Here is a 20,628-nt window from a genome sequence, read left to right as displayed (position 1 = left end):
AATCACAACACATACAAGCTCACACCTTAGGCATGTCCAAAGAGAATTGTTAAATAGTGTACATTTGAACACAGTCATATTGCTGATTTCAAAACAAAACCTCAAAGTAGAATTGTAAAAGTATTAATTTTACAACGTCCTCTTGAACTCAGGCTCTTGACCCTGTACTTCATGAGGAAGTTAATAGCTGCCACCCACAGAATTCGTTTTTGCAGGCCAATGGTCCCTCAAGAAACCACAACACAGCTTTCTAAAGAAATACCCACCTTGTGATACTTGACACAACAGGTGTCTAATACGCAAGAAGAAAGAGCAAAAATAAAGTAATTCCCAAGGGCATGAAAAGTCTCCTTTCCTATCAAAGATTTACAATTGCCAATGTCTTAGGGTAGGTTGACAGTAGGACCTGGGGTCCTACTGACTTTTAATGATGGGGAATTGGGCTGTGGAAAACCTCACTAACATAGTTCAAATTTCCCATTAGCCCTTTCTAATAGTTGTGAAGGAATCTGGTGCTCTTGGGTAGTAGGACTGGCTACAGAAGGTCACCCCTAACTTTACCTTCTGCTTCCATTTCAAAGCTTAGATATTCCAGAAAATTATACTCCTGATTTTAATACTTCTCAAATACTCAATTCACAAATTATTCTTGCTTCAAAAGGTAATAAGAATCCTTTAGCACCTCCTTAGCCTGTGTTTCTAGTTGTTGGGCCACACTTGCCCATGGTTTTTCCTGGCTGCCTTCTGGTACAGACAAGTCACCTTTATTTTATCTCTCTAAAAGAAAAATTCTTTCCTCCAAAGTACTGACTGCATTTGTAAATGGTAAGCACTTTTGTGCTTATACTTGATTCCTAGATTCTTGTTTAAAAAGGAAACAAACTCTAAACTAACAAAAGTCATATCATACAAACAATTCTGAATCTCTAATTTTTTTGGCACTTGGAAACAATTTATTTGCTTTTAGCAGCACAATCAAATGTAATTGAATAAACTTAGCTTTTTACCTGAGATTTTTAATAATGCCCATTGCCCAAATACTCAGAGACATTACATATACCGCATTATTTTCTTTTAAAGGTATAGATTATAACACCAGCTTTGAAAAGAAGTTATCCTTAGCCATGAAATTTTTTGAAACACTGAAGTTAATTGAATACATCGCAGGCTTAAATTAGTTCATTCTAATTTTAATTGTAATTATAATCCCTTCCTCCTCAAATGCAGAGAAAGCAAGACAATGATTCTAAGATACACCTGCTGTGCAGAAAAAAAAAAGAGTTCACATTAGGCCTGCAACTGTTGTCATTAGAAAAGGCTGTTGGAAAGATCAACTCTTAGCTGGCACCTGAGAACTTGGATTTCAGGAGGGTTCCCACATTCTCTGGCTGGTAAGGGTGGCTCTCAGTGCCCAAACCAGTTGTGCCAAAAAAATATCATTTATGCTGAGCAACTGCTTTCCTTCTGGAAATCTGGAGTTTAGGTACATGGTAGGCAGAGGGTGCCTCAGTGACCAGCCACCAATAAAAATTCTGAGCACTGAATGCATTTTTAAAATTCTTTATTCTTAAATTGTTTTTTAAATTGTGATAAGAACATTTAACATGAGATCTACCCTCTTGAAAAATGTTCAAATGCACAATACAGTATTGTCAACTATAACCAAAATATTGTACAACCGATCTCAGGAGCTCATTCATTTTGTGTAATTGAAACTATACTTCTGATGAATAGCAATTCCCCATTTCCCTATCCCCAGTCCCTGGAAACCTCCATTCTACTCTATCCCTGTGAGTTGGAATCTTGTAGATGCCTCACATAAGTGCTGAGACTTTAAGAGTCTTCCCTGGTAGAAGTCTTTCCTGGCAAATATATTTCATATGTTGTCACAAATCTTTACTGGAGGAATTAAATGCATCCTGTCTGACTCCACTGGGAGAAGGAACTCTTGAAAACTTGTATCTAATGTCCTCCAGATTTTGCCCATGTGCCTTTCTCTTTGCCAATTTTTCTGTGTATTTTCTTGCTGTAATAAATCCCAGCCATGAGTATGACTATTTACTGAATTCTGGAAGCTCTCCTAGCATATTACTGAACCCAGGGGTGGCCTTGGTGACCTCTGGCACACCTGGCAAGTGAATTCTGCCCTATATATAGATGAAGTGATATTGACGCTGAAGGAGGGAAATTGGATTTTGAGACAGTGTATTTCAAAGAAAGCTCAGATGAAGCTGCTATATAAAACTCCACCTGCTTTATTGCATCTGATCAATAGGTGTACAATCTTCCTCATACACATGGTTCATCCAAAAACAAAACAAAATAAACCCAAACACATAATGTATTTCCTCTTTTCATTGCTTCTAAGTAAAAATTTGTTGTCTTCTTATTTACCTACTTGTGATTTCTTGTAACTCTTAATAGCATAGGTGCTTTAGACTGGTCTGTAACAATTCAAACAGATAAATTCAGTATCTTAGATGATAGTTACAAGTGAAATTTTTTTCTGGCCACAACTTTCCAAATAAATTTTAGGAAAATCCAAAAGGCACCTTCTCTAGACACGTCCTCAACTTGGCAGAGAATGAGGAAGAATCACTTTTGCAGCATAACAAATTGCTTTGTTCTTGTAACTTAGTAAATGCTCAAGGGTCTGCCTGAGCATGGGGCCACTGGCTTCCTCCTCTCTTCTGAAAAATGTCATTGGCCAAAAGAACACTTAAGGAATGTGCCCACTACCCTCACTTTCTTTGACAGTATTTCACCTGGTAATTTGCTACTAAAGAGTAACAACTCCATTGGTAACAAGCAGAAAGAGAATAAAAACACAAATACTCTGCAAAGTATAAAATACAAATGTCACATGAATATGTCTGATTCTTCTGTATATACTAATTGCAGAATAAAATCACTTTATGCTGGGAACTGAAATAGTAATCTGGTAAGCAACATCTAAGAATGTCAAAGGGCAAATTACTAGGCTCATGACTATAATTGCATATTTCCTTTGATTATAATTATAATAATCCATTCTTGATTTCAAATTTATTTTGCATCAATGAACATTGCCTACTTTTTCCGGCATGTATGCCTACATGGTAATTTGTCCGTTAGTTCTCACCTTTTAAGAAATTTTCTATTAAATCACCTATGACCAATATTAATTTTCCAAGTCCAAGCCCCCTCCCCAGATGCTTATTATCATTCATCCACACCTTTTCAAATCCTCCTTGGAAATCAGTTTCACTAAAGCATCTCCTCCTCCAGAGAGAGAAATATTACCTGAGGAAAAAAAAATCACTCTTCTTTCTTTTGGCTCTAGAAACTCAGTTCCTCCCACTCAAATCAAGCAATGAGCCACAAAACTCAAAAGATCATTGATAACAATCATCATCTAAAACATAAAATGAGGAAATGTCACCCAAATCACTCACCCACTGGAGTCTGCGGAAGTGATAGCAATCAGGGGCAGAATCTTCAGGGGGAGGCTGGTAGGTCTCTGAACATTCTCTGATTCACTTTTCAAGTCAGCTTGTTCCAACTGCCTGAAGGCAAGAGGGGGAAGCTGGACATTGCGGCAAGAAAGTCTCCGTACAAGATAGGGCTCCATTCCTCGGAAAGGGTCTTCCTCTTCATTACTGGAATGCAGTGTTTCCTCAGAAGCCTAAGGAAAATGTTTGAAAAGCATAGTAATCAAAAAAAGTCCCAGGATTTATTATTGCATGATGGCTTTATACTTCTGGAGAAAGAAATTAAGGGAAACTGATAGAAAAAAAATGTTAACTAGAAGGCAATGATGTTAACAGAACAATATTTGTGAAAAGACTAAAACTAATTTCATGGATAAATAGAACCAAAAAAGAAGGTACCTAGAAGGTAAAGAAGTCAAAGCTAAAAGCAAAGTTCATTCATTTCAAATCGTACATATGAAAATCCAGATTCTGAGAATCTGTGCTTCAAGGAATCTACTTGCTTTGCAAAACAACATTAATAATAAAAATGGCTTCAAAAATAAGAAAATCCTGCCACTTGAGACAACATGCACAGACTTGAAGGTATTATGATAAGTGAAATAAGACAGAAAAAAATAAACACTGTATGATCTCATTCATACAAAGAATTAAAAAAAAACTCATAGAAAAAGAGATCAGATTTGTGGTTACCAGGACTGGGAGTGCGGGAAGGGGAATTAAATAAAAGTTGTCAAAAGATAAATATCCAATTATAAAATAAATAAGTACTAGGGATGTAACATACAGCATGATGACTATAGTTAACACTGCTGTATGGTATATATGAGAATTATTGAGAGTAAATCCTGAGTTCTCATCAGAAGGAAAGAAGTATGTATTTTTCTTTTTCTTTCTGTACCTATATGAAATGTTAAATGTTAACAAAACTTGTGGTGACCAAATTATGATATTTTTAAGTCAAATCATTATGCTGTACACTTTAAACTTACACTTTGCTGTATGTCAATTATTTCAACGAAAGAGGAAAAAGTTTTATTTTTTAAGATTTTTATTTTTTCTATTACAGTTGATTTACAATGTTCTGTACAGCAAAGTGACCAGTCATACATATACATACACACATTCTTTTTCTTGCATTATCCTCCATCATGTTTCATCACAAGTGACCAGATATAATTCCCTGTGCTATACAGCAGGATCTCATTGCTTATCCACTCCAAATGCAATAGTTTGCATTTACTAACCCCAAACTCCCAGTCCATCCCACTCCCTCCACAACCTTGACAACTACCAAGTCTGTTCTCCAAGTCCATGAGTTTGTTTCTTTTCTGTAGATAGGTTCATTTGTGCCATATATTAGATTCCAGATATAAGCGATATCATATATAGTATTTGTCTTTCTCTTCTGACTATTTCTCTTAGTATGAGGATCTCTAGTTCCATCCATGTTGCTGCAAATGGCATGACATTGTTCTTTTTTATGGCTAAGTAGTATTCCATTGTGTATGTATAACACATCTTCTTAATCCATTCATCTGTCGGTGGACATTTAGGTTGTTTTCATGTCTTGGCTATTGTGAATAGTGCTACAGTGAACATATGGGTGCATGTATCATTTTCAATGAAAGTTTTGTCCAGGTATTTGCCCAGGAGTGGAATTGTTGGGTCATATGTTAGTTCTATATTTAGTTTTCTAAGGTACCTCCATGCTGTTTTCCATAGTGGTTGTACATCCCCACCAACAGTGTAGGAGGGTACCCTTTTCTCCATGCCCTCCCCAGCATTTGTTATTTGTTGACTTGTTAATGATGGCCATCCTGACTGGTGTGAGGTGGTACCTCATTGTAGTTATTTGCATTTCTCTAATAATTGGTGATGCTGAGCATTTTTTCATGTGCCTGTTGGATATCTGTATATCTTCTTTGGAGAAAGGTCTATTCAGGTCTCCTGCCCATTTTTCAATTGGGTTATTGGTTTTTTGCTTTTGAGTTGTATAAGTTGTTCATATATTTTATAGATTAAGCCCTTGTCAGTTGCATGGTTTGAAACTATTTTTTCCCATTCCATAGGTTGTCTTTTGGGTTTTTAATGATTTCCTTTTCTGTGAAAAATCTTGTAAGTCTGATTTGGTCCCATTGGTTTATTTTTGGTTTTATTTCTGTTGCCTTGGGAGACTGACCTAAGAAAACATTTGTAAGGTTGATGTTAGAGAAAGTTTTGCCTATATTCTCTTCTAGGAGTTTTATGGTGTCTTATTTTATGTGTAAGTCTTTCAGCCATTTACTAATAATGGCTAATACTAATTGAGACCTTATCACATGCTGGGCTTATTTACTGAGTGCTATGTTTTGTGCATACCATTATTTAATTTTCACTGAAATCCTCTGGGTCGGTTCTATTACCGTACCCATTTCACACATTAAAGAATTAGAGACCTTTAAAATAGGATGCCTTGGTCACACAGCCACATGGTTAGTAGGGTTAACAGCATTCCAGTTTGCCCGGGACTCTCTGCTCGTAGGACTGCAAGTCCCACATTAGGGGAAACCCACAAGTCCCAAGCAAACTAGGAGGGCCGAACACCCTACAAGTCAAGATCCAAACCCAAATCTCTTTTGGTTAAACTGAAACTGCTAATAGCTACTCTACACTAATTCTAACAAGTATGGTCCCAGGCCAGGTGCATACTACTAGGAAAGACTAGAACATACATTATTTGACCATAATTTGATAGGCCTAAAATTTCCTTTAAAAAATTTTATCAAAACTGAAATTAGGACAGCTTTACCTAAACACTGGGCATTTTGAGAATCCTTGTTGATTAAATCAGGAGACAGAGATTCTAGGCCTGACTCTACAACTAATTACTTCTGAAGTGTTAAAAAGTCATTTAACCTTTGTGGGTTTTAGTTCCCTTAGACATAAAATAAAGAGGTTGCACAAAATGAACCTTAAGACCACTTTCAGTTCTGAAACACTATGACTTTTTAATAGCCAGTGGCAAAATCAATGTCTAGTGAGATGGCAAATATAAAAAATAAAAGAAGAATTTGTGTGTACATGGACCATCCTTAGATTTTAGGTTGAGAAAATGAGCTTCTGTGTGTTTGTGAAGTTCTGTGTGTCCATCTAAGGACAGAACTGCAAAGTGAAGCCACACCCTGGACTGTTTATAGGCCATAAGTTGACTCACAGATTTCTCAAGAGATGTTAAAGACTTAAATGTGCAGACACCTTTCTTTGGGATAAACCAATAAAAGAAGAACAAAAGGTGAGTCTAGCAGAGCTAAATACTGAATGGAGCTGGCAAAAGTTAATATCTTTTTATAAAGACAGCATTGCAACTACAAGAATGCTTTCTATAACTCAGGCCATGTGATAAAAAACTTAAGGTTTGTGATGTTCTCTTTTAGATGAAACCACTTCAAGAGGTAAATTCTTTTGAGAATTTACTTTATGAAAAGTAAGGTTTAGCATTTTATCTTTTTTTTCTTACTATTTTAATTTTTTTCTGCTGTACAGCATGGGGACCAAGTTCCTCTTACATGTATACATTTTTCCCCTGACCTTTTTTTCTGTTGCAATATAAGTATCAAGACATAGTTCTCCATGCTACTCAGCAGGATCTCCTTGTAAATCCATTCCAAGTTGTATCAAATAACCCCAAGCTCCTGATCCCTCCCACTCCCTCCCTTTCTCCCCTGAGCAGCCACAAGTCTATTCTCCAAGTCCATGATTTTCTTTTCTGTGGAAAGGTTGATTTGTGCTGTATATTAGATTCCAGTTATAAGTGATATCATATGGTATTTGTCTTTGTCTTTCTGGCTCATTTCACTCAATATGAGAGTCTCTAGTTCCATCCATGTTGCTGCAAATCCTTTTTTATGGCTGAGTAGTATTCCATTGTGTATATATACCACCTCTTCCGAATCCAAAAATCCTCTGTCAATGGACATTTGGGTTGTTTCCATGTCCTGGCTATTGTGAAGAGTGCTGCAATGAACATGTGGGTGCATGTGTCTCTTTTAAGCAGAGTTTTGTCCGGATAGATGCCCAAGAGTGGGATTGTGGGATCATATGGAAGTTCTATGTGTAGATTTCTAAGGTATCTCCACACTGTTCTCCATAGTGGCTGTACCAGTTTACATTCCCACCAACAGTGCAGGAGGGTTCCCTTTTCTCCACACCCCCTGAAGCACTTGTTATTTGTGGATTTATTAATGATGGCCATTCTGACCAGTGTGAGGTAGTATCTCATGGTAGTTTTGATTTGCATTTCTCTAATAATCAGTGATGTTGAGCATTTTTTCATGTGCTTGTTGCCCATCTGTATATCTTCCCTGGAGAAATATCTATTCAGGTCTTTTGCCCATTTTTCCATTGGGTGATTGGCTTTTTTGCTGTTGAGTTGTATAAGTTGTTTATATATTCTAGAGATTAAGCCCTTGTCGGTTGCATCATTTGAAACTATTTTCTCCCATTCTGTAAGTTGTCTTTTTGTTTTCTTTTGGGTTTCCTTTGCTGTGCAAAAGCTTTTCAGTTTGATGAGGTCCCATTGGTTTATTTTTGCTCTTATTTCTGTTGCTTTGGGAGACTGACCTGAGAAAATATTCATGATGTTGATGTCAGAGAGTGTTTTGCTTATGTTCTCTCCTAGGAGTTTGATGGTGTCTTGTCTTATATTTCTTTCAGCCATTTTGAGTTTATTTTTGTGCATGGTGTGAGGATGTGTTCTAATTTCATTGCTTTGCTTGCAGCTGTCCAGGTTTTCCAGCAATGCTTGCTGAATAGCCTTTCTTTTTCCCATTTTATGTTCTTGCCTCCCTTGTCAAAGATTAATTGACCATAGGTGTCCGGGTTTATTTCTGGGTTCTTTATTCTGTTCCATTGGTCTGTGTGTTTTGATACCAGTACCATACTGTTTTGATGACTGTGGCTTTGTAGTATTTCTTGAAGTCTGGGAGAGTTATGCCTCCTGCTTGGTTTTTGTTTCTCAGGATTGCTTTGGCGATTCTAGGTCTTTTGTTGTTCCATATAAATGTTTGGATTATTTGTTGTAGTTCTGTGAAAAATGTCATAGGTAATTTGATAGGGATTGCATTGAATCTGTAGATTGCTTTGGGTAGCATGGCCATTTTTACAATATTAATTTTTCCAATCCATGAACATGGAATATCTTTCCATTTCTTTACATCTTCTTTGATTTCTTTGATGAAAGTTTTATAGTTCTCAGCCTCTAAGTCCTTTACCTCCTTGGTCAGGTGTATTCCGAGGTATTTGAGTTTTGGAGGTGCAATTTTAAAAGGTATTGTATTTTTGTATTCCTTTTCTAATATTTTGTTGTTGGTATACAGAAATGCGACTGATTTCTGAAAGTTAATCATATCCTGCTACTTTGCTGAATTTATTAATCAGTTCAAGTAGTCTTTGGGTTGAGTCCTTAGGGTTTTCTATGTATAGTGATAATAAAAATGATAAAGTTATAGATGTCTGTACCCTAACATTTCCATTAAAAAACAGCATAACAAGGACTTTTTAAAAATTCCATATCAATTTGTATCAATGATGTTTCAGAAATAAATAGAACAACTTTACCCAGTAATAGACAAGGGGTTAAATGTATTTTGTAAACAAATGTAAAACTTCTAACCATGAGGACAATATATGTTTCATGTTAGTGCATAAAAATGACATTTTTGCCAGGGGGTGAGGGAAAAGACAGTAATTACAACATCTCCAAGCCATTACTTCTCAAAAAGTGATGCTCAAACTTCCTGCATGAGAATCAGGAAGGTGTTTAATAAAATTCAGAATCTCTGGCCATATTCCAGATATGACTGATCAGCATCTCTATGATTAGGACTTGAGAGTCTGAGTAAGTCACCAGCATAATTCTATGTATACTTAAGTTTGGGAACTAATGCTTTTGACATTTTAGAGATGGTCCAATAAAATGGTTTGGCAAAAACTCAAAAACAAAGATGTTCATTGCAACTTATTTAGGATAAAGAATAACTAGATGTAATCTAATTGTACCAAGGGATTGGCTTAATAAATTTTGATATATCATGTTATGAAACACTACGGGGCTGTTAAAATAATGCAGAAGAATATGTGATTACATTCATGATATAATATTGAGTAGGAAAAACAGATTACAATGTGATCTCATTTTTTAAAATAACACTAAAGCAAACACCAACACATATTATATGTTTAAGAAAAATTCTAGAAGTATGTATCCTAGTTGTCTAAAATGGCTTTATCTTGGTGATGGTGTTAGTGGTAATTTTCATATTTTTGTTTATTACTAGTTTCTATATTCTCTATTAAAATGTACTATTTTGACTTTAAAATTACAATAAAAGTCATAATAAAAAATGAAACCTCATTGAACTTTCTATTGACAGGACTCAAAAATATCTCTTATTCAGCTTCAAAATATGCAAATCAAAGAGAAAACAAAGGACTAAAATTTTTAGATGAATTTAATGCAAATCTATTAATTTGTAACAAAATGAAATTCTCTTTGGTTATTGATCAACTTTTTGGAATAGTTGACAGAAAAATAACTTTAATTTTCTTCACTGTTAGGGCAAGTACCTCTCCGAAAACATACCCAAAGAAAGCAATTTCTCAATGACTAAGAGTTGTAATGAAGGAGAGAACATGAATTACGTTGTTATTGGTGTAATCATTATTATAGTTATTTTTCTCAGTTTCTATGAAGGCTATTTAATTAATTTCTTTGCTCTCTTTTTTGCCCTCCACAAATAGACTGCAAGCCACTTAATAAGGCCTTTAGTATAGGAATATACATGTAACTAACGATAATTAAATTGTCACATTTGCTGATAATTCCCAAGTTTTTTTAATATATACATTGTGTGTGTGTATATGTGTATATATGTGAAATTTTCTACAGAGAAATTATTTTAAAATGTATATACACCGGCATTGTAGGTGAGAATGCTTCTTTCTGGGTACAAAACAGATCACATTTCTAGACTCCTTTGCAGGTATATGCATCAGTGGTATTATCTCTCATGTAATCGATTACAGACCAAGGAAATGTGTACCACTTTCATACCTGGCCCACAAAAACTGCAAGCACAATCCCTCATTTTTCTCCCACTCTTGAGCCCCTTATCATGTACTGAAGATAATGAAGACAAAAGATCAGAGAAATCATGGTTCCTAAGTCACTATTCAGAGGAGAGCCACTTGCCAATCAAGAACACTTAATCTGGGCTATATGAGCTACAAATATTTTCCCATTTCAGAAAGCCACAGAAACTTGAGGTCTCCTTGTTACACCAGTGTTATATTTTATATAATCACATCTCTGCTTATTGAGTTCAAGTTGTCTTCACCAATGTGTGATGAGAGCTGTAGCAGAAGGCTTAGGGCTCTTTAGAAGTACATCACTAGAGTGAATACTTTTGTAGGTGAAAGAGGGTGCTCACCAGAAGTGACATCAACCAAAGAAGAAAACTTGGACTGTCTCAGGCAAACTAAGACTAAACTCTGAGGTATGATTACCTCATACGTCAGGCATTTCTACCAATAGAGACATACTATATAACACAGGGAACTCTATCAATGTTTTATAATAACCTATAAGGGAAAAGAATCTGAAAAAGAACATAGATAGATAGATACCGATAGAAAGATATAGGTACATAGATAGATATAGGTAGGTAGATATAGATATAACTGAACCACTACGCTATATACTTGAAGCTAACACAACATTGTACACTAACTATTCTTTAATTAAAAAATAATATAAAAACAAAAAAGTCAGACATTTCTTTTTTCTTTCTTTCTTTTTTTATGGCCACGCCCACAGCATATGGAAGGTCCTGGGCCAGGGATTGAATCCAAGTCACAGCTGTGACTTACACTACAGTTGTGGCAATGCCAGATCCTTTAACCCACTGCACCAAGCTGGGACTGTACCCACAACTCCGCAGCAACCCAAGCTGCTGCGTTTGGATTTTAACCCACTGCACCACAGCAGGAACTCCCAGGCATTTTTGTGTGTGTCCTGTTTACTTCTCTAGTCAGTGTTGTTTAATCTCATTGCTGGATCCTCTGTTAGCTGCCTCTTGAATATAGATACTCTCCAGGACACCATCCTCAACCATTTCATTTCTCACCCTAAACACTGTTGGTTGAAAAGTTGGGAGTTTCCCAGTGAAACCTAAGAGAGGCCAAAGAAAGAGGTAGGCTGTGCCAAATTTGTGGGTGATGGGTCCAATAAATAAGCGGTCTTACAGACAAGCTTGTCTTGGGCAACCTCAGAACAAATAGATCTCAATACCTGCTGCCATAAACTCAAAAGTGTATACAGAGGCCTTAACTGGGATCATCTGTGTATACTGTCCAGATGATCTCAACAACATATTGCTTTCTCACACCTGCATCCTTGAAAACATCTCCTACTGGGGGAATGGTGGGCAGAACATTCCAAGGATAGGGGAGGTGTAAAGAGATTGCCTGGGTCTGGCTCACAGGTCAAATCATGGTCAAGTTCTCTATGGCCTCCTCCAATACACACTCATGTTGAAAATAGTATCCAAGACAATGAATACAAATAAATGCTGTCTTTTTGCTTATGATCCCAAGTCAGCCTTCCAATTGTAGAGAAATTATTTGCTTGTGTATCCATTCCCTTTGTTAGCTTAGATACATGTGCAAGGACAGGAGAATACCATAACAATTTTTGTATCTCCAACACTCAGGCAGTACCTGGAACACAACACATGCAAAATAAGACTTGTTGAAATCATGCATGAGGAAAACAGACAAAATTGACTCCATCTTTTTCAACTGTAAGAAATTGGGAAATGGGAAATAGTATTATTTATTGGTATTAGTAATAACATTTTGTTTGTAACTACTAATATACGTTAGATAGAGTCTGTAGCCCATAACAAGGTATTTCTTTAAAAATTCCAGGACTTTAGCCATTGAAATTGCTTTGGTCTAATTCCAGTTTGAAACTTCTTTCAGATATAGATTAATTATGATAACCATTTTTACCTAATTTGAAGTAAGAATGAAAGATTTCAGGCACTTAGTGCTTCCAGAGTACTTATGCTACATAGAGCTTTGTAGAAGTTAGCCTAAAAAATACTGTATGGATTTTTATGAAGACAGAATAAGCTGATGACGGATTTTTAATAAACTTCCAGTAAACTTAATAAACAGTATATTCCTTGTTACTGTCTAATAAGTTTCTGATAAAATTAAAGCTCTGAAAAAGTAAAATTTTCCTGTGCCTGAATGTGTAGTATATATAAGACAATTTTAAAAAATTGAACCAACTCTTTAAGAATTAGGATGAAATTTAGTAAGTTACTATTGCAATGAATAGAAGATCATATAATCTAAAAGAATTACATACACAATAGACATATATACACACTATAACATATATAAAATATATGTATTATTCTGTTATGCCTCCATGAATTATTCACAGTACATGAAAGCAATATTTGAAAATCAGTCTTAAGATTCCTCAGCATTATGCCAATGTTTTCCTCCTTATGTCATTAAGGGGAAGGTTAATGACAAGGTTCAATTAACCTTACTACAATTGCTCGAATAATCTTATAGGAAACTCACAAGACAAGGCAATAAAGATAATTACTTAAGGTATTTTAATATTGAAAAGGGCATTGTACTAAACTAACAACTCATTTTCAAATGGATATTTGTATACTGATATAGAAATGGTACACTTGTGAAAATGAATTCTGTATGAAAATGCAAATTTCCACCCCAGGTTAACACAAAGATAGCAAGATAGCTCACACATCCACAGAGCATAATCCAAATGTAGGCTCTGATTTCAAACTGATTAGAAGAGACAGAAGTCACTGAAGTCTTTCTAAATCTATTTTCCTATAATTCACTCATGAAAACTTCCAAAAAGTTCCTAAAGAGGAATAGAAAAACTTCTCATTCAATAATATTCTCCTGTATATTCTCATCAAGAAGAAAGTCTGTCTGAAATGCCAGGATTCATTTAACCTTCTATAACTAGCATTGTATCTTCCTTGAGTGATCTTGAAAAATGAAGTAGATTTTATTTGGTTGCCAGAGAAAGGAAAGAAAATTTAATGAACTACATGATTTCTATCAATTATGTACTTCACAGTGTTGTACACAGTAATAGAATCATAACTGCATAAAAGAAGCAAGAATTGTTTTTCTGCCTCCTGAAAAATATGTCTTCCTGGAAAAGGATGTTAAATTTAGTTGGCTTATTCTCTTGCCATTTTGAAAAATCTCTTACTTGAGTAATCAGGTGCCAAGTCACTACATTAAGTAAGGGTAGCACAAGGACCTATTGTCTTCATTTTCAAGTATACATAAATACCAATATTATTAAAAATATGTGTCCAACTGTTAAACACTAAAACCGCCATTTTTGACAAAGTATATTTATAATAATAAAATAGGTCTGTAGAATAAACTAAAAGACTGAGGTGTAGGAGGAAAGGGGAGAGAGTGATGCCAAATTCCTTCTTCGCCTGGAGGGAATGAGATTTCACTCTTGGCTTTGTTGTTCAAATAATTATAAATATTTTATTGATAAACTATGGATCAAAAGAATGTTTATGTAAGTCTACATTCAATGTTACATATTGTTTATTCTTATTAAAATAAGGAATAATACAAGGATTCTCACCAACACCTCTTTTATTTAGGACCATAAATATTATTTATTATATTGCACACTCTATCTAGGTATCTATGTGATCCTCATTAAAAAAATGCATGAAGGGCTATTATTACTTCTATTTTACAGGTTTGGAAAATGAGGCTTAGTGAGGTTAGTTTGTCACTTAACTTCCACTTAAGGGAAGTTAGAGTAACACTATTAGTAAGTGGCAAAGCCAAGTTTTCAGATCAGGTTTACCTGACACTAAAGATCATGATTTTAACCCAAATGCAAGATCGCCCACATTTTCAATCATTTCTGGCCAATTCAATAATGTGGGAAATAGAAATAAGAGGCTCAGAACTATGGGAAAGATGAATAAATTGTTTTCATTATTTGATTAAAAACTGGTTTAATGCAGAACCCTCCCCCAATCAAATGACAAATTTTGTACAAAACACAACCATTCAAAATCAATGGCATGCCACAAAAGCAGTACTTAGAGGGAAGTTCATAGTGATACAGGCCTTCCTCAAAAAAAGAAGAAAAATTTCAAATCAACAATTTAACACACAAACTAAAAGAATTATAAAAAGAACAGACAAAACCTAAGGTCTAGCACAAGGAAGGAAATTATAAGGTCAGAGAGGAAATTAATAAAATAGATATTCAAAAAACAATAGAAGAAATAAGTAAAACCAAGAGATGGTTCTTTGAAAGGGTAAACAAAACTGACAAACCACTGGCAAGACTCATCAAGAAGAGGAGAGGAAGAACTCAGATAAAAAAAAATGAAAAAGGAGAAACCTCAATGGATACTGTAGAAATACAAAAAAAAATACCTTAAGAGAGCACTATGAACAATTATTTGCAAACAAACTTGACAACCTAGAAGAAATGGACAACTATCTTAAGACTTACAGCCTGCCAAAACTGAATCAAGAAGAAATAGATCAAGTGAACAGACTGATCACTAGAAATGAAATTAGATATGTAATAAAAACATTTCCCACAAACAAAAGTCCAGGATCAGATGGCTTCACAGGAGCATTCTATCAAATATGCAAAGAGGAATTTGCAGCCATTCTTCTTCAACTTTTCCAAAATGTTGAAGAAGAAGGAAAACACCCAAAGACATTCTATGAAGCCACCATCTCCCTAATACCAAAACAAGACAAAGATACTACCAAAAAAGAAATTATAGCTGAATATCTTTGAAGAATATGGATGCAAAAATTCTCAACAAAATTTTAGCTAACTGAATCCAACAACACATAAAAGAGATCATACACCATGACCAAGTGGAATTCATCCCAAGTTCACAAGGATGGTTCAACATGCACAAATCAATCAATGTGATAACACTGCATTAACAAAAGAAAAGTCAAAAGCCACATGATCATCTCAATAGATGCAGAAAAAGCATTTGACAAAAGCCAACATCCATTCATGACGAAAGCCCTTACTAAAGTGGGTATAGGAGAACATATCTAACATAATAAAAGCCATTTATGACAAACCCACAGCAAATACACTACCCAATGGGAGTTCCCATCATGGCTCAGTGGTTAATGAATCTGACTAAGAACCATGAGGTTATGGGTTTGATCCATGGCCTTGCTCAGTGGGTTAAGGATCTGACACTGCCATGAGCTATGGTGTAGGTCGCAGATGCAGCTCGAATCCCACATTGCTGTGGCTCTGGCATAGGCTGGTGGCTACAGCTCCGATTAGACCCTGAGCCTGGGAACGAACCTCCATATGCTGTGGGAGCAGCCTTAGAAAAGGCAAAAAGACATATATATATATATGTGTGTGTCTTTATACATATATAAAATACCCAATGGAGAGAAAGCAAAGTCTTATCCACTAAAATGTGGAACAAGACAAAGATGACCACTCTCACCACTTTTATTCAACACAGTACTGGAAGTCCTAGCCACAGCAATTAGACAAACAAAAGAAATAAAAGGTATCAAAATTGTAAGAGAAGAGGTAAAATTGTCACTGTATGCAGATGACATGATACTATATATAGAAAACCCTAAAGACTACATACGAAAAGTACTTGAACTGATCAACAAGTTCAGCAAAGTAGCAGGATACAAGATTAACATTGTTGGTCACATTTCTGTATACCAACAATGGAATTTTATAAAAGGAATATAAAAATAAAATACCTTTTAAAATTGCACCCTCCAAAATTAAATACATATGAATAAACCTGACTAAAGAGGTGAAAAACTTATATCTGAGAATTATAAAACATTAATCAAGGAAATTAAAGAGGATTCAAAGAAATGGAAAGATATTCCATGCTCCTGGATTGGAAGAATTAATACTGTTAAAATGGCCATACTACCCAAAGCAATCTACAGATTCAATGAAATCCCTATCAAATCACCCATGATATTTTTCAGAGAGCTACAACAATCCAAAAATTTATATGGAACCATAAAAGACCCAGAATTGACAAAGCAATCCTGAGGAACAAAAATCCAGACTTCAGACAATATTACAAAGCTACAATAATCAAGACAGTATGGTCCTGGTACCAAAACAGACATACGGACAAATGGAACAGAATACAGAACCCAGAAGTAAACTCAGACACCTACAGTCAATTAGTCTTTGACAAAGAAGGCAAGAAGATAAAATGGGAAAAAAACTGTTTCTTCATCAGGCAGTGCTGAGAAAACTGGACAACTGCATGTAAATCAAAGAAACTAGAACACACCCTCACACCATGCACAAAAATAAACTCAAAATGGTTTAAAGACTTAAACATAAGACAAGTCAACATCAAACTCATGGAAGAGAACATAGTCAAAATATTCTCTGACATCAACCTTACAAATGTTTTCTTAGGTCAGTCTCCCAAGGCAACAGAAATAAAAACAAAAATAAACCAATGGGACCTAATCAGACTTACAAGATTTTCACAGAAAAGGAAACCATTAAAACCCCCCCAAAACAACTTATGGAATGGGAGAAAATAGTTTCAAACCATGCAACTGACAAGGGCTTAAGATATAGAGATAACATATGAACAACGTATACAATTCAGAAGCAAAAAAAACCAACAACCCAATTGAAAAATGGACAAAAGACCTGAATAGACATTTCTCCAAAGAAGATATAAAGATAGCCAACAGGTACTTGAAAAAAATGCTCAACATCACTAATTATTAGAGAAATGCAAATAAAAACTACCATGAGGTACCACCTCACACGAGCCAGGATGGCCATCATTAACAAGTCAACAAATTACAAATGCTGGAGAGGGCATGGAGAAAAGGGTATTGTTGGTGGGAATGTACAACCACAATGGAAAACAGTATGGAGGTACCTCAGAAAACTAAATATAGAACTAACATATGACCCAACAATCCCACTCCTGGGCATATATCTGGAAATAACTTTCACTGAGAAAGATACATGCACCCTTATGTTCACTGCAGCACTATTCACAATAGCCAATACATGGGAACAACCTAAATGTCCATGGATAGATGGATGGATTAAGAAGCTGTGGTATATATACACAATGGAATACTATTCAGCCATAAAAAAGAACAATGTCATGCCATTTGCAGCAACATGGATAGAACTAGAGATCCTCATACAAGTGAATTAAGTCAGAAAGCGAAAGACAAATACCATATGGAATCACTTATATCTATAATCTAATACATGGCACAAATGAACCTATCTACAGAAAAGAAACAAACTCATGAACTTGGAGAGCAGGTTTGTGGTTGCCAAGAGGGAGTGGGAGGGACTGGGATGGATTGGGAGTTTGGGGATAGTAGATTCAAACCATTGCTTTTGCAGTGGATAAGCAATGAGATCCTGCTGCATAATACAGGGAACTAACTATATCTAGTCACTTGTGATGGAACATGATGGAGGATAATGTAAAAAAAAATTATATATATATATATGTATATATGACTGCTCACTTTGCTGTACAGCAGAAATTGACAGAACATTATAAATCAACTATAATAGAAAAAATAAAAATCTTTAATATGTACAGAGAATAGCCAAGTAAATTTATCCAGCTATAAAATATAATATGCAAAAGACTTTTCTTTATAAAAATCAAAGTGCTGTTGTTAAATCTACAATGGAAAAAAATCTCATCTATTAAAAAAATTTTAGAAATAAGAGTGAAATTGAGTGGAAATTATGCTGGCATACATTGGAGATATTTTGAGTTCAGCTCCAGACTACTGCATTAAAATAAGTATTGCAATAAAGTGAGTCACATGAATTTTTGGCTTCCCAGAGCATATAAAATTTAGTTTATACTACCCTGTAGTCTATTAAGTATGCAATAGAATTAGGTCTAAAAAATGTATATATGTTAAGTTAAAAATACTTTATTGCTAAAAAATGCTAACCATAATCAGCCTCAGCAAGTCATAGTAGTAACTTCAAAATCACTGTTTATAGATCACTATAACAAACATGATAATTTAAAAGAATGAAATATTGCAAGAATTACCAAAATATGACACAGACATGAAGCAACCAAATAATTTTTGGGGAAAAAAAAAACCCAGCACCTATAGTCTTGCTCAACATGGAGTTGTCACAAACTTTCAAGTTATTAACAAACAAACAAAAAAAAGTTCCCATCATGGTGCAGAGGAAATGAATCCGACTAGCAACCATGAAGTTGCAGGTTCAATCCCTGGCCTCACTCATTGGGTTAAGGATCCGGTGTTGCCATGAGCTGTGGTGTAGGTCGCAGATGCGGCTTGGATCTGGCATTGCTGTGGCTATGATGTAGGCCGGAGGCTATAGCTCTGATTAGACCCCTAGCCTGGGAACCTCCATATGCTGCCAGTGCAGCCCTCAAAAAGAAAAAAAATATATATATATATATACACACACACACACACACAGAATATCTGCTAAGTTCAATAAAGCAATGCACAATAAAACAAAGTATGTCTGAATTAAGAGATCTAAATAAATATCCCAAGACCTATATATTCAAGCCAAATTCCTTGCAATTATTTTCTAGGTTTAATATCATTGAAGAAAACTCATTTTATTTTTTTAATTTTGAGGGTATTGAAGAAGATGTCAACTAAAAGAAAAAAGAGATGAATATAAAATGAGTATTTTTAAAATAAAAAATGAGGATGGTCTTGCCCTACCACATATAAAATTGTACTCTAAAACTACATTAAAAAATTTGTTACTTGCAAATAATCACAGGAAGTAAAACAATAAAGAACTTGCTTAAATATTTATTATATAAGAACTTAAATATGTGTTAAAGGAAGCACTATCAACTAATGAAGGAGGAACAATTATGTTAAACATTGGGGAAAGTGGCTATGTACACTATGTAAGAGGGAATAAAATTTTTAAATTTTATTCTCTCCTTTTAGGGCTGCACCTGTGGCATATGGAGGTTCCCAGGCTAGAGGCTGAATCAGAGCTATAGCTGCTGGCCTACCCACAGCCATAGCAACACCAGATCCAAGCTGCATCTGTGATCTACACCACAGCTCACAGCAATGCTGGATCCTTAACCCACTGAGCAATGCCAGAGATCAAACATGCATTCTCATGGATTCTAGCCAGATTTGTTTCAGCTGAGCCAGGACGGGAACTCTCAAAAAATACTAAATATAAAAAAGGAAGCCATACAAGATAGTGGAACAGGAAGCTCCAGATCTCATTCCCCCACAGAGACACCACCTTGAAAATACGCAGTCCAAAGAGCCATTATGAGAACATTCAGGAAACATTTAAGAAGCTGTAGTACCCAATCAAATTCAAGGCAAAGACCAGCCACACTTAAATGGGTAAGAAAAGCCATTTCAACTCAACTGTGATAGCCTATCTTGCAAGACAACACAGCTTGGTGCAAGTGGGAGAAAAAGCCCAACTCAAGGATTTTTTGAGGGGGTTGAGGAAGAGAAAAAAATGTAGTATGCATTTAGCATTAAACCTTTTTGTGTGTGGTTGGGGGAATAGCCCAAGGAACTGGTTTCTGTGTCACCTGATTTGGAGCACTGATGAGAAACCAGAACACTTTGGATGTGTTGCATCAATGAGAACAAAAGAGATGTGTTGCATCAATGAGAACAAAAGAGAGCAGTGCTAGAGACTCTTCAGAATGGCAGACAGACACCAGAGGGAGCAAGAGATTATAAGTCCCTGAAAAAGAAACTGGGAAACCTCACTAATTGAGAAATTACATTACAAGTCCAGAGAAGATACATCCCCAGAAAAGGTTTGAGAGCCCCCAGAATTTCTAGCCATACTAGTTCATCCTCCTCCAGTCTATAAAGACAGTCTGTAAAGATTGGAAGAGACAATTTTTTTTTTCAAATGCACAAATAATGGCAAAAGATGGGATGGGGGCAGTGCCTACAAAGACACAGTAAAACATGGCCCATTAAAAAGAAAAAAATAAATTTCCAGAAATTGACCCTAAAGAAATGGAGATAT

General features: G+C 35.4%; 1 protein-coding gene across 2 annotated transcripts in view; it reads right to left on the bottom strand.

The window, feature by feature from the left end:
- Nucleotides 1–20,628, bottom strand: part of PDE4D (phosphodiesterase 4D) — a 1,473,810-nt gene that overhangs the window by 990,614 nt on the left and 462,568 nt on the right. For both annotated transcript variants that reach the window (XM_047756094.1, XM_047756021.1), the window contains exon 4: nt 3,435–3,664. In XM_047756094.1, the coding sequence (XP_047612050.1) occupies nt 3,435–3,664 (230 nt within the window). The remainder of the gene's footprint in view (nt 1–3,434; nt 3,665–20,628) is intronic.

Source organism: Phacochoerus africanus, chromosome 1 (assembly GCF_016906955.1).
Source record: "Phacochoerus africanus isolate WHEZ1 chromosome 1, ROS_Pafr_v1, whole genome shotgun sequence".
NCBI lineage: Eukaryota > Metazoa > Chordata > Mammalia > Artiodactyla > Suidae > Phacochoerus > Phacochoerus africanus.
This window is presented reverse-complemented; position numbering and strand designations above follow the sequence as displayed.